Source organism: Erigeron canadensis, chromosome 9 (genome assembly GCF_010389155.1).
Source record: "Erigeron canadensis isolate Cc75 chromosome 9, C_canadensis_v1, whole genome shotgun sequence".
NCBI classification, from domain to species: Eukaryota; Viridiplantae; Streptophyta; class Magnoliopsida; order Asterales; family Asteraceae; genus Erigeron; species Erigeron canadensis.
The window spans coordinates 1,213,663-1,230,179 of NC_057769.1; the positions used below are offsets into that span (position 1 = coordinate 1,213,663).

General features: G+C 29.8%; 2 protein-coding genes across 2 annotated transcripts; both read right to left on the minus strand.

Annotated features, from left to right (window-relative positions):
* Positions 1 to 499: 499 nt before the first annotated feature.
* LOC122583004 (transcription factor ORG2-like) lies at positions 500 to 2,682 on the minus strand. The gene is made up of 3 exons (XM_043755437.1): positions 2,275 to 2,682; positions 1,656 to 2,066; positions 500 to 748 (listed from the first exon to the last, which is right to left on the minus strand). The coding sequence occupies exons 1-3, from the start codon at positions 2,635 to 2,637 to the stop codon at positions 671 to 673; spliced, it is 852 nt and encodes a 283-aa protein (XP_043611372.1). The 5' UTR covers positions 2,638 to 2,682; the 3' UTR covers positions 500 to 670.
* Positions 2,683 to 5,372: 2,690 nt separating this feature from the next.
* Positions 5,373 to 8,229, minus strand: LOC122581919 (protein STRICTOSIDINE SYNTHASE-LIKE 10-like). The gene is made up of 3 exons (XM_043754236.1): positions 7,857 to 8,229; positions 6,316 to 6,570; positions 5,373 to 6,094 (listed from the first exon to the last, which is right to left on the minus strand). The coding sequence occupies exons 1-3, from the start codon at positions 8,120 to 8,122 to the stop codon at positions 5,521 to 5,523; spliced, it is 1,095 nt and encodes a 364-aa protein (XP_043610171.1). The 5' UTR covers positions 8,123 to 8,229; the 3' UTR covers positions 5,373 to 5,520.
* Positions 8,230 to 16,517: the final 8,288 nt, after the last annotated feature.

Below are 16,517 nucleotides of genomic sequence, written 5' to 3' on the forward strand. Positions count from 1 at the left end.
GCATTGAATTCATACCCAGTGATTCACGATTCTGGATCACGTACATGATATAGTTTATCCATTTGAATTTGAACCCGGGGCATACTATCTGATTATGTTTTAAAATTCATAATAACAAAAAACAATTTCATTAAATATATAAATTTATAAAATAACTTAAGTTATTAGTATTAATTTGTTAATCATTATTCGATAGCAAAATATGCATGAGTTCTTTGATTGATCGAGTTTTTATAACATCATATTATCTCTCAATCTCTTCTATCGATCATCTGTCCATTCTCCTACTCGATGCCGTTAAAATAAAAAAGTTACAAAATATGTTTATTTCGTTACATTACGCGGTATCTTGCTAATTAATATATATACATAGCTATATTATCTTCATGTAACAATAATGCAATGGACAAAGTATATTGTATATTTATACAATTGGAGTCGACAACTATGAGTATATACGTACAATTGGACATGTTTTACAGTAGTGCCATGCACTGTGTAAAAATGAACATCTCATGATCCGTTGATATATATACTAAGTTTATAAAGATGAACAAAATTTACAAAAGTCGTAATGATCTATTTATAGAGTTCTACTACTTATGTTAGATATATATCAATCGGAAGCCTACTGATTAATATATCCAATAATAACAATTAATGTAAAGGTTCATTTGTTTTGTTGATAAAAAGAGCACAACTTTAATCTTAACTTTTCAGCCTCTATCCTGTGATGATCCCCTTGAACCTGTTCAACGAAAGAAAAGCATTGCAATTAGTTTCATCGTATAACAACTATCAATTGGCGAACATGTAAAAAAATAAAAAAGAGTATATATAGACTATATATGGTAGGCAAACCAACCATTTTGATAAGTTATAGGCATTATTTAAATATAAAATTGAGTTATACTTATAATAACTATTACTATAATAACAGAATATATTCATTGGCTAGCTTGTTTGAGAAATGCTTACAAGTTTGAGCGATTAAAATATTTAATTTAAGTAAAGATTCCCAAACCGCATCTTTCATTTCCCATTGTGTCTCATCTTATCTTATCAAGAGTACTAATATATTCTATATATCGATCAGTTATATTAATCTTAACTCCCAAAATAAATTATCCTAAGTAAACCCATTATTAATCCTTAATTAAGAACACAAGACATTAATTTTCTATCTAGTTTAGATTTCAAAAATGATCAATTGTAATGTTTGGAATGCAAGAACATAGATATTTTGACTACCTTCTATGGATTAATTGCTAATGGAATCATGATAGATATATAGTTTATCTGCATTTACATTGTTTGAAGTGTACTAAAAATTTACATATATATTAATGTAGGAAATCTTGGTTAAACTGTATAAGTTGGCGTTTGTTTTCGATTTAATAAATTAAGCCGTGATTTAATCAAAAATACTTAATCCATCAAGTCATCAAATGTGTTTGTTTTTTTAACTTAATAAACAAAAAACAACTGTATTGACTTAATCCATACAGACATTACTTATCCATTCAGTCACTTAATCAATTCAATCACTTAATGGTTAAAAAAACAAACAGGCGGCTTATATATAGTCTAGCTAGCTGTTGGATGAGATACATTCTATGTATTTAAGACATTAATCGAAATATATGTATAAATACCTGAAGATGGAGAGTGTTTATTAATAATCTGCCTTGTCCAGAAGATTTAAACGTTGTTGCACCTAAAAGAACAAGCTCATCTTCTTCTTCCTCAATGTAGTTTAAAACCTTTGACAAGGAACTAATAATAATGTCATCATTATTGTTTTTCTTGATCGTATGACATTGATCATCGGCCGGGGAAATCAGCTGGATGACAACTTCTTTGTCGCCCAAAACACTCACCGAACAAACTACCGACGAATCTGTCTTGATTGTGCCAACAGGCTCTTGGGTGCCGCCCTTAATGGCTGTAGTCAACGAATATGAAGACAGTTTTTCCTTTTTTCGTGACAATGCCTCCACTTCCTTTTGTAGTTCGGGTATGTATTTCAGTGCACGCGATACTGTCCCCGGAATACTTACTTTTTTCTGTTACATGGTAAAGAGAATTATATGTGAGATGCTAGTGTGTAGCAAATATATATTAAAGAGAAGATGATACCTGTACCATAGTTATTGATAGATTTATCACAACTGTACATCAAAAACATTTGTACAGTATCCTATATATATAGTTTGTATTATGTGGTATATCTATCAATCGATCTCTGTGGTACTAATATCAATATCCATGTACCTTTTGGTCACTTGACAAGGGTAGCAATGACCGAAGAAAGGAATACAAGTCGTTAACCCTCTTACGACGATCTCTTTCACTTGCATTATGATTGAGCTTCTTTGATACCGTCGTATCATCTCCAGTGCCACCATTTACGGCTACACCGGAAGAAATTGAATTCTCCGGTGTAAAATGGTCATGCTTATTCATTTGATCATATGTTGCAATATGATCATCATCAAGAATGGGCTGATCATAAGAATTTGCTTCAATGTCATCACAATAGTTATAACTCTTTTGATGATTTTGGGTGATGACCAGATCTTCCAATGGCCATCCATAGGTTGTAGTAGAAAACAAAGGAGGGGATAATGCTAGCATCTTCTTTTTCTAGCTTATTCTTATTTTTAGGAATTGAAAGATTCTTTTTCCAAAAAATGTTGCAAGTAAATGAGGATGATAAGCTAATGTATTTATAAACGATACCACTATGCATCTGTCACCATATTTAATTTGTGTGTGATTACTTTATAGGATTAGTTTATGGACTTATAATCACTAATAAGTCTTGACAAATAACATTATTTTATTCACTAATACTTATAATAATTTCAAATTCACCAATCACTTTAGGCATTTCAACGGATATTCTTGTTTATATATGGAATCTAACGTTTGTCTTTGTCATGACTTCTAATACTAGTAGTCTAGTACTACTTTTTTTTTTCCTTTCTATATGTTGTGCTTGAATCTATGTATGTTTTTTAATTTTTTTTATAGACAATATATAACACAAAGTTTAACGCTGGATTTAAGTAGTATCTCAAAACATTAGATTGGATGGTTGATATAATTGTTAACAGTTATATATACCAAAAAAATAAAAATAAATAAAACCTAATACATAGAAGTAAATGAGGATGGTTAATGCGTTGCATTGTGATCTTCCTTCTTAGTTTAGTAGCCGGATGTATGTGTTGGATATTTTAGTGTAATTGGATTAATTTGTTTTGATCGGTGATGTCATAATAATAAATCATATAGGATTGAAGGTGCGGGATGCATGTCTATTTAAATTTATTATGACCTTGGTATGAGGGTCCGGGGGCAGCGCCCCTGGGAGCGGGGTTCAAGGGGCAGAGCCTCTGACTGGGGTCGAGCTATAGTAAAAATCCCTCTGAAAATTTATTTTTCGGAATTTGAGGGACCAAAAGTGGGAATTTCGAAATCCCTTATGAACTGCCGTTTAGGCAGCTATGGGCCAACATAATGATAAAAAAAACATCCCGTAATGCAATATCTGATCACTCTTCTTTCTCTCTTTTCTATTTCTTTTCTCAAACATCAACACACAAAAAATCTTTAATTCTCTTAATTGTATCCGATTGAATAGTTTGAGTGAACCGTCAAATTGATTCAATCTGAAAGTGATTACACGTTTTTCAGAGTTTAATTATATCCAGTTATCTGTTCGTTATTCACAAATTTCCCCAACAGTACGTAAGGTGTTTCTTGTATCGTTAGAATTTATTATGTTCCTTTTTTCTTTACTTGTTTGTTGGATCATGTCTTGTAGTTGCTAGTTTCTTACTAGCATTTTTTAATAAATCTTTTGTTGATTTTAGAAAAAAAAAATACAAATACAAATATATAGAAGGAAAAGGCATTATGGTATCACTATTCAGTAGTATTGATCACCCATAAAAGGGAAAGTAAACTTATGGCAAATGTTATAGTCCACTAAATAATAATCATATAAATAATAATCATACTAACAATAATAATTAATTAATTAATTAAATGGCAAAACTGGTGGAAGATGTAAACGTGTGGAGATTGTGGCATGCACAAGTTTTCTGATGACTCCCCTCACTTCAACCGTAACATTGCATGTGGAGTGCGCACGTTATTAATTTAATACCGACTAATATTATATGTTGCTTGTAACTTATATATTTATTGTAAAACACATATAAATAATGATGGAACTTTATTTGAAATGAATTGCTGCTGATAGTTTAGTACTATAAAATAGATGATGTTGTGATAGATAATGATGTCGTATATCACAAGTTGTTCCAGAAGTTGTTCCAGTTACGGTCCTTGGTGACATTTATGTCCCAAGTTCGAATTTCCACGACAGTTTTAATATATATTGGAGGTCCTTCTATGAAGACTTAATCTAAGTATACCTAGGCTCAAGTTTGAGGGGGCAGAGTTTACTTCTATTAATTGTCGTGGTTTCGGGCGGATTAAGAGGGGGTTTTCCTCTCACTGTTAAAAAATAAAAAAATGATGTCATGAATAGCCTTCGGTCTAGTCAACGACCATAGACTTGGTAACAGTATTAATATTGACCTTCAACTTTTGATACTAGACTACTATTGAAGCGGCTAACCCACCATTTGGGTCCACTACAAGTAGCCCAAAATAGAAATATGCAATTTACAAATGACCTTTAATTTTGTTTATTTCCAGGTTTAAGCCCAATTGACATCCGCATACGATATAGCTCCATATCTGGTTTGCCACACGGCCCACACCCTTCCCTGTCAAAATCAAAAGTTTTCGTTTATTCCTTTAGTTAGTGATTGAACTTTATAGATATGTGTAGGTTGAGTATGAGATATTTCGATCTTATAAATAAAGTCATAAAGATGTGTTTTTTTTCTTTAATTTTAAAAATAATAAGAAAACATATGATGTGTTTTATAACTTGACTAAATTTAATTAAGTCTTGTACTTATATTCAGAGAAGTTAAAATATCACATACACGAGAACTATAACAAGGGATTTCTTTCTTCATATAAATTTTGAGAAAATGATTTTTTTTTTCATTCGAATTTGTGTCTCATTCGAATTTTGAGAACTATACGAGGGTTTTTGGAAATTTAGTATTTAGGCTTTGTTTTACTTTATGAATAGATCTACTCACAAAAAGTTTTGGGATATTTCCAATGTTGTTTTCAGATCATTTCCATGGCCAATCTAAGAGAAAAAGACATTACCTAATTAAGGAGCTTCAAATCTTAGACTTTTTGTGAGCTTCAGACCCTAAACTTAACTAATCATCAATCTAATTCAGTAGTTACTTTTGAAGTAGAAATACAATCTGGAGAGAATCATTTACTGTCTTATTTCATTAATGTAGAAATGTTAAGTTTATATCAAGACTGAAAGTATTATATATAGTGGCTATTAAATGTGTAATTAAAAGTTGCAGATAAATCAAAGATGAACTTTTTGTATCCCCCCTCCCCTCTTTAATTTTGTACTTTTAATTTGACTATAAAAGGATTTTCCACAGAACCAATCCACAAATAACCATCTTTTTCCATCACTTCACTTGCATATTTCCATATCTTACCATTTACATCATCTAATATTTTCAATATTTTGCCATCTTCCCCCAACTTTGCTGCCAAGCCTTCACCTCCTAATTTCTCCACATATGAGGTCACTTTAACAATGTCAATAGGAAGCTTGCACAATGCATTAATAATCCAAGGAATTGACTGAATCCATTTCAAAAAAATTCTTTTTCTCGAGTACATTGCCACCCAAAACTCCCCATTTTGGTTCCTCTTAATATTGTCAGGGTATCCAGGAAGATCAGCGAAAACTTCTAGTGTGCCAGCTTTCGGCGTTTTAAGCCAAAATCTCAAAACTCTACAATTTGTAGTCTCGGCTATAAGAAGAAAAGTACCATCTTGACTTAACGCCACCCCATTTGGAAACGTTAGGTTTTGGAGTAGCACGGAGACCTCTTTATATTCAATGTCGTATTTTAATAAGCTTCCGGATTTTTCATTTGTGAGCACAACGAGCGTATGTTCCCTGCATAAATTTGGAAAGAGGGTGTTCATACGTTTCTACATGTAGAAAGTTGATTTTATTATTGTACTACGTACAGTATGAAGTGATCCATTAACGAAAGGTCATTAGTTAGCTGGTCGATTTGTTAATTGATTACAACATCAAAATCAAACGTGTGACACATACTAGACCAACTTAATTAATTCTTTTCGCGAGATAGATGATAAAGAGAACGTACGTACCTACGGGTGTAACGTTGGCTGCTATCTGTGAAGTAGATGAATCTATTGGTCTGATCAATGTCTAGAGAATTGGTGAACCGTAAATGTTGGCCATGAACTTTTGAAACTACTGAAGTGGCTAACCCACCATTTGGGTCCACTACAAGCAGCCCAAAATAGGAATCCGCAATATACAAATCACCTCTAGTTTTATCCCACTTTAAGCCCAATGGACGTCCACATTGTTGCTCCATATCTAGCTTGCCACATCCTTCCCTATCAATCAATAATAAATGCATAATTTACTTATAGCATGATGTTGCGTTTTATATTTCTTCTTGATTTACTATTTCATATATTTGAAAATTCATGATGACATATTTTTTTATTTATATAGAAGCAAGTAGTAATACCTTCTTCTACTAGCTAATCGTTTTATATATTTTAATTAACAAAAAGATGATAATACTTGACCAAATTAAGTACAATTATTTTATAAACATTAACGACAGTCCAGGCGCGTTGTCCATTATTCTTGTTTCTTATTATTTATTTTAAGAGTTGTTTTTATTTTTAATGAGATCCTTATGAGATTAACAAGAAAGGAAAATGAGTGGACAACGTACATGATTATAATGTGTTGTTTTTTTTCGGAATATATTGAATATGATAAGATGGCATTTAAGTTATTAAATAAGTTAACTACTTCAAACATTGACATGATCATATATGATTTAGATAACGCATAACATTTCAAAATACTTTGAATGAAAATTATTATCGTAGTTAAGTTAAACTCATTATTACAAAATTTAATTTATTTGGAGATCTCCACAAAAACAAAAAATATAAAACAAATAACTATGTTAAAAGTTGAGCCCACTTTTATTACCACCATTCAAAACCTTATCTTGTTAATATGATAGATTTGATTGTTTGTCACCTTTTTTTCTTATAGGTTATCCTTTTCCTATAAAACAACAACGTACTTAGTGGCGGTCATGGATGGCGCCATGCTTATATGGTATTATTGTGTACTATCACAAAATCCAAATAGCCCATTACATTAAATACATTACCAAACGAAGTATATTTTCTAATTAGTAGGCTTGCCTTAATCATTGTGGCTAAACTTCAATCGTATCCTAGGCCCCCATGAGGATCTTAGGTCTAGAGAGATCCAGGTCCTGAGGGTGTAAGGTTTACTCCAATTAATCGTTGTGTCATTTGATGGATTTAAACTTCAATCATTGTGATGTATTCCTCTTTACATTACAATACATAAAATATTAGTTTTAGTTAATTATATACAAACATGTAAACAAAAACTTAATTATCAACTATCCATACATATATACCAAAAGAGTTGTACTTAATGTCTATAAAAAAAAATTTATACATTTTATATCTAAAGTTTCGCTCTGAAATTTATGATAAATGTACAACTATTTAATTCATTTTAAAACCACAGCACTTAAGGTTTTGTTTCACGAAACTCATATGATGTTTACGAAAAACTACAACCAAATCTACATATATATACTAGATAGATGTTAGTTTACCTGTGTTTTGACATGACGGCAAAATCAACCCATCGTCGTTCATTCGGTATCCATTTGATAATTCGACCATCGGAAACACCCATATACGGACCGCTACCATCAACAGGATCGTAATCAAAGCTCTCGGGTCCAACTGCACCACCATCAATCGGAATGACTTCAACATTACTACTAGACTGATTATCGAATCGATACCCCGTCCATCGTACCACACATATGAGCATAACAACTATGGATGTAGTGAAAAATAGGTTGGATTTAAACATAGCAAAAATATGTAGAGAAATAGAGAGAAAATTGGTGGGAGGCTAAGGCTGTAGCTATATATTGTGTTGTATTTCTGTAGCTCGAATTGAACATATATATACATAATAAACAAATAATACCACGATATATATATATAAGAGGCGGGTGGTTTTATAACAGTTTTATTTCGTGTTGTCTTTATTGACCTTTTGAAGTTCTATAAATGTAAAGACAATGTGTACCGGATTTCTATTCTAGTGGATCTCCGAATTTGAAGACCACGTACGTGTGCTAATCAAACTACTAGACGTGTAAATGTTTTATTAATTAGTACGGTCTCCTTTAATGTTTAATTAGTACATTACGTTATTATGGTATCAATCACTATATCAACTTAAATATGTAAATGATTGAGATTTTTTCTATCAAGTAATTTACAAGTTTGTAAGACTTTAAGTAAAGTGAAATGTAATTTAATCATGAATAGATCGTTCCCAAATTCGTTTTATATATCTCTCTAACCACTTTTGTTAGATATATATAAAATAGTAGTGTTTGATTTTTGATGTATTTACCATACTTGTTATAGATGAGGGCGCAATAAGAAAATATAGAAGTACGTATTCATTCACCACATCACTGTGTAACTTTTTGACACATCTTAATATCAAATACACTTTCTTTCGGATTCTCTCAAAACACACTCTTACACACACACATATATATATATGGTTCATATATCATATATTATATATCATCATGATATATAGGTTTTTCAATCTTCAAAATATTTATTTATTTAAATTTTAAACCCATCGTTTTATCATAAATATATATATATCAATATGTTTAATACTAAGTGACTTCAAAATTGTTTATTATCACTGTATAAAAATCTTCCAATACGAATAGAAAAAAGTATTAGATGAAAAAGTTATAATTATCATATGATTTTTAACTATTTGATTTTACCATCAGATCAGAAAGATGAATCATCTCTAGCTAGAGTTTTCGTCATTATCATATATATTTAGCCCATCCAAATTTTATCTATTCGTTACAGGATAGACTCAGATGAGTTTTAATCGTATAGCGGCTACCATAATAACATGCTTTTTTTAAAAACCTCACAACTTAGATGTGTCCTTCCAAGTAGTCGAACACTCGAACACACAACCTTGTTAGTAATTAAAGCCGCATATCTCAACTAACGGCCGGAGCTTCTGTTAATAGTTAATTCCAGCTATATTCAATAACTAGAAAATTCCGGACCCGCGTTACAGGGTTTTAATTGTCTTGTTGAAATTGTTACGTTATTATTCAACCGCTTAATTAAAAATAATTATGTCATGAATATGTTTGTTTAAAAGTGTGCAAGAAAAATATGTGCAAAAAAAAAAGATCGAAAAAGTAAACGGAATGCAATGTGATAAAATTCGAATAATGATGCGGGATATAACATCATCCAATCAAAGAGTTCCACATGATTGTATCGTGTAAGAATATTAATGCCCATGGTGAGTGTTCATAACCATGGACTTTAATATATATATAGTAATATGGACGAATAGAACAGTGTCAGCGCCCAATATATTTTCTAATTAAGAACACAAAGCCAAAAAAACTGTGGAAAAAAACCAATAAAAACCTAAAGAATAAAACTCAAACGGGATTTGATGTAGCAAAATCCAAATAGTAATGCGGAATAAAATATCAATCAACGGAACAGTGTCACGTGACGGTGACACTGTTCATAAACTTGAGCCTTAATGATATTGTAATTTGTACACCATTACCCTACAAATAAGTAACATATAATTAGCTATATTTACCTTCACGTATTACAGGATAATAGTTTAGTATAACTTCATTGATGTAAATTAAGCATCATATGAGTGTATGTAATATGGGAGAAGAGAACATCAGGTTGTTAGGTACCTCTAAGTTGGGTGAAAACCCCTCACATACTTTTTGTTTTAAACTATAAAAATCATGGGGGACAAGCATTTATTCAAAATATTAAAATATTGATATGTGAGAGATTTTTCACCCAAGTTAGGTGCATAACGGCTCATACTCACTTTTCTCATGTAATATATATATATATATATAGTAGGTAAATATAAATCTCTGATGAAAATACAAATTAATTTAAAAGATTATACAAAAAGGAAAGTGATATTAGTACCATTTGTTTTGATTGATGTACCACACTTGTGCAGAACTGGCTTGTACAGACAGCTGTAAAACTTGTACATTGTGGTACATCCATCAAAAACAGTGGTACGAATATCACCTCCCATACAAAAATCTTAAACTTTTTCCATCTTTATTGTAAGTAGATTTATTTCTGAAAATTTACGGCCATTATGATTTTAATACAATCTTTTATTATACTAAAGCAAAGTTGATCTTATAATTTATTGGTCAATCACAACTCTCGATTTTATAAAGTTGACTTTTGTTTTTAATTTTGACTTTAATTTACACTTTTTTGTTTTGCATCACAAATTTACACTTTTTACCTAATAATTTTAATATAATAAATACGTTATAATAGCCAATACATATCCTATAGAATAATAGCTAATATTTATCCAGTAAAATAATAACTTATATATATCCAATAGAATAATAACTAATATATATCCAATAATATCTTCTAACATATAAATATAAAATTAATTAATTAAAAATATATAAAATTTAAAAATATCATAATCTTAATCTTAATCTTTATATATACTAAAAGGCAACTGATCAAAAGTCAATTGACCAATCACAACGCTTAATTTTGTTAATTTTCTCAATTAAACATGTGACTTAATTCAATTCAATTAAATAAATTAATTTTAAATTAATTTTTGTCAACTATATATAAATATAAATTTTTTATTAATTCATCCGTATAAGTAATATAGCTTTTATAAAGCTTCTAACTCTAAAACTTTTACATATATACAATGCACAAACCGACTTATACAATATATATACAATACAGACATTTAGTTTTAAAACCCAATAACAAAACAAAATCATCCTTATATGTTCCCAAGAACACTTCTTTGCCAGACCATCTCACCTTCTCTTCCATATACTTGAAAATCCCAAATCGGTACGTCTCCCCTTCCCTTCCATTCTTAAAATCCGTATTACATTCAAAACCGCATATGGTATACAAGAAGAACAAGAAGGTACGAATTCTTATCATGTTTACATTATATTTTTCTTTAAATCAATCCTTATTGTAATCAAATTAAATAAATTCAACTTTGTTATTTGTAATTGCAATCTGAGTATATTTAGGATACATATTCTTCTATATAAACCATAGAATCAAAACCCACGAAATTATTATCCCACGAGTTACAAATTGCAAGAAAAAAACCCAGCATTCGTTACTCTTATTGTTTTAAAAATCCCACCAAAAAAATCCACCAGTTGTTCCTCTTATTCATCTTAATAACCATGACTAACGAAAAGAAAGTAACTTTTTTGCAAGACATCAATGAGAATTCGATCGATTGCGCCATCAAGGTTAACATATTGCATCTTTGGAAGTGTTTTTTTCACAAAAATTCCACTAATGCATCCAGCCTTGATATGATTTTGGTAGATGAACAGGTAATCAACTTCTGTTCTTATTTATTTGTAAGTTGTAACATGTATCTTTAAAATTTATTTATTTGGTACTTTGCTGATTAATAGGGCACAAAGATATATAGCTCAATACCTTACAATTTGATTAAAGATTTCGAACATCTACTTGAAGAAGGAGGGTTCCGATTAATCTCAAACTTTGAAGTGAAACCCAATAAATCATCGTTTGTGCTAGCTAAACACCCATGTAAGCTAAACTTTCTGAAAGAAACATTTGTTTCTGATGCAACTGCGTTTGAAAGCGTTGGAGAGCTTTTTGAATTTTGTTCGTTTGAACTGATTAACAAAGGCAATGTTGATGCGAATGCATCTTTTGGTAAGTCTTAATAATTGTGATCCCAAAAGATGAAGGAAGATATGTGATTTTTTAAACAATTAGATTTAGCATTAAGAATTTTCATTTGAGTATCTCAATTTATTTAAGACTATTTTTACATTTAAACCTATAAGTATCTTTGTCTTGCATATATTATTTCTTATATTAATAATTTAATAAACTCGTGTATTTGACACGGGTCTAAAATCTAGTATATACTAAAAGGCAAGTGACCTAACCTCAATTGATTAATCAAAACTCTCAATTTCTCATATTAATCTTAATACTATATCCTAAAAGGCAACTAATCTAACTCCAGTTGACCAATCACATCGCTAAATTTCTCAAGATTAATTAAATCAACATATGTCTAAATTAATTTACACTTTTTAGTTTTTTATCACCAGTTTACACTTTTAACCCAATAAAAAAATATTTAATATTTTATTGTATAATATCTATATAATAACAAAATATATTTAAAATTTAGAGAGTTATAACATTTGGAGTAATACGAATAAATATTTATATAAATATCTTATTTTATATTATTAAAAAAAATAACCAAACTAACTGTAATATTGTTGTTATTAGTAATTATAATCAGAATATAATAAGGATAATCATTGTTGTTATTAAGAATTAGAAAAACTCTACGAACCAGCTGTTATTTTTATTGTTTTTATCAACCATGGCTAATGAAAATAAATATTATTTTTTTTGCAAACATCAATGAAAACTTATCATGTAATAAAAGTTGAGATATTGTTTTTCTTGAAGAGTTTATCGAACCTTAATATGATTTAGCATTGAGTATTTACATTTGAATATTTAATTTTTTTAAATATATTTTTACATTTAACGTATAAATATTTCTTTGTTCCATATACTAATTCTTATATTGATAATTGTAAATCTGTGTAATTGACACGGGTCTAAAATCTAGTCTTCGTCTAAATTAAAGACAAAGTATTAAACCTTCTAAGTTTTAGAAAAAGAATTTTTACCTAACAAAAATATATTACGTATATTAAAATAAACCTAACTACAAAAAAGTATGAAACTAAACCACCAAAAAAAAAGTAGATAAATAATACGTATTTTACGTATCGCTATTGCGACATGGCAAAGAAATTCTAATAGCCACAGATCATATGACATCAAATAGGCAGTTATGGGTATGTTGTCGTCATAAATAACAACTAAATAAAATCTAAATCAATAATAAATTAAAAAGTAATTTAAAAAAATCTTTTATTGACTAAAAGGTACGATTTAATTAATTAATTAAATAAAGCTAATTAATCTTTTATTGACTAAAAAAAATCAATAAAGATTTTCAATTAATTAAATAATGATATTGTACTTTAATTTTCAGTCTTTAATTAGTGGAAATGAAAATATAACATGATTAAACATATAATTTATATAAGGGAAATGTTAAATACTTAAGGGCTGTATTTAACGTGCATAAAAAAACTTGTACCTTCTATATTAAAAGTCCGTCCCATGATTTTCATAGTAAATGTACAAACAATTTATGCACCTTAAACACAACCTAAAGGCTGTATTTAGCAAACCCCAATAAATAAAAGTATTATATATTTTAGCATTCAATTCCTAATTACAACGTACTTACTCAGTATTACAACATTGAGAAAAACATTTATTTTTATTTTCATTTTTTGTAAAGTGACTTTTAATTCAGACGTGTTGGAGGCACATTTAACTAGAGATTAGACCTCCAACCCTTTACTCATGGAAAATTCCTTTGAGATGAGAACCCAAAACTCAAACTTGAGCCCTTGGGTAAACTCATGCATCCCCGTGACCCACGTAATGTATGTAATTGATTAATACTCGAAGTTGTTATGCTCTTAATTAAGGAAAAATTCAGTACTACAATAAAATTAAATTTAAAACCGACTCAAATTACAACCGCCAAATGCAAATATATGTCATATTTTGATCACTATCCAGAAAAGAGGCACCAACCAATTTTCGTTATCTAAAGGATCACCTATTTTGTCAATTCATATATGCTTCTTTTTTTAATCAAAAACAATGCAAACGTAAGTATAAGCTCGTTAGCTCGATCGATATAGGTTGTATAAGCATGCACATTTATTAGAACTAAAATCATGATCACATGACTTGCAACAATAATGGATTGTTTCTTAATAAAACCTTTGATAACTACTATATACGTGCATGATTTAGCTGATAATTTTCAATTATTATTATTATATATATATATATTGAAAAGTTATTTTGAGAAACTTTTTTTTTTCGAGAACCTTTGAGAACTTTTTAAATCAAGCCCAACCGATTATTATTCTTTACATGAAAATTATTTTTTGATTGTTTTCTGAATAACTTATGTTTAATTTTAAAGATTATAATTGTGTGGGGCATGGATTATCATCCGTTATACAATTATATGGAGATTTGGATTCTTGATCACATGTGCACGAATATTACTATGATTACATGTGATCGACTTGCATACATGTGATCATAGCAATATTCGTGCACATGTGATCAAGAATTCAAATCTCCACATAATTGTATAACGGATGATAATCTATGCCTCCACACAATTATAAACTTCAAAATTACACATAAGTTATACAGAAAACAGTCAAAAAATAATTTTCATGTAAAGAACAATCATCGGTTGGGCTTGATTTGAAAAGTTCTCAAAGGTTCTCGCAAAAAAAAAGTTCTCAAAATAACTTTACCCTATATATATATATATATATATATATATATATATGGGTGATCAAGATACGGGCCAACCAGTCAAACCTGTTTAACCGACCCGAAAAAAACCGAGCCCGGCCCAACCCGTTAAGTATAAGGTCCGGTCCACGGACCTATATTTTATGAAATCTCGGATTGCAGGCCGGACCAGGCTAACCCGGGGAAAAACCCGAGAACCCACCAACCCAGCCAATATTGACATTACATTGTTATAGAACTCATGTAGACTCCTGTAAATATATTTTATATATTATAATAATATTTTTACTAGTATTTTGATATATTTATATATGTATTTCAGTATTTGATTTAGTTTTCAATTTCATCCAACAAACTTTTTTTTATGTAAAATCATGTTAATAATGTAATTAGGAATTCTCACATAATTTCTTAATGTTGTTGATAGTTAAAGCACAGCCAAAACGAGAACCATAATGAGATATTGTATTGTAGTTAAACCATTATTATGAAAACCATAAGAACACTTAAAAAACCATGAAATATATTCTTATTCTCCGGGTTAGGGTTGGCCCGCAAAAAACCTGAGTCCGCATGCTAACCCGGATCGGGCCGACCCAATGAAACATGGGCCGGTCCTCGATCCACATATTTTGTATTTTTCGGGTCACGGGTCGGGCCGGGTTGAGCCCATGATCACCCTATACACACACACACACACACACACACACACACACACACACACACATATATATATGGAAAAGTGAATATAAGGTTGTCCGACACCTAAGCTTAGGTGTGTAATCCCTCACATACAACTTTTTTAATTTTTTTTTATTAATGACTAAATGTTTTGGCCCCATAAATTTTATGGATTAAAAAAATAATATGTGAGTTTTCCACACCTAAATTTAGATACTTAACAATCTTATATTCTCATCTCCATATATATATATATATATGATAATATAAATAAGCTCTAAATTTCCGACTCTCCGTCTAAATGACTTCGGTGGGGCACCCAATGACATCAATAATGACTGGTCATAGGTTCAAACCCACATTTGTAATTAACAAGTTACTGAGGTTTTTTTATTTTGGAATGTAGAGATTTTTTTCTTTATACTCGTATATGATAGATTTCCTCCTATAAGAAATATACTTTTTTACAAAATTAAAAAAATAATAAAAAAATTCCAAATTGCTATATTAAAAGGAAAAATCTTGTGTAGGTCTAAAAATGAGCATTCCAAATCGTAGTGGATACAAAATGTTTTCGGAATTACTTCTTTCACATATTCATTTAAAAGGATTTTTTTGATACATGTAAATAACTCGCATACAAAATTTGTAGTTCTTGTCACTACAACAAAAATATCATTTGTCCACATATATCTCTTCACACTTTTAATGAAGTGTGTAGAATTTTGTTAATTTATTCATATTTTAAGTTGTGTAGAAAAAGTTCATACTTAGAAGTGTGAAGAATTTTCAAAAATTATAATTTCTAAACACTTATTAATGTATTAACAAATTGTTCACATTTAGAAGTGTGAAGAAGTGTCAAACATTTTCACACTTTAAAGTGTTAAAGTTAATTTGTAACACTTAATTTTTTTACGCCCCCTAGCGTGAATAATAAATTTAGTGTTACAATTTGACTTTTCACATTAAAAAATGTGAACAATTAATATATTTTTACACACTTTTAAATGTGA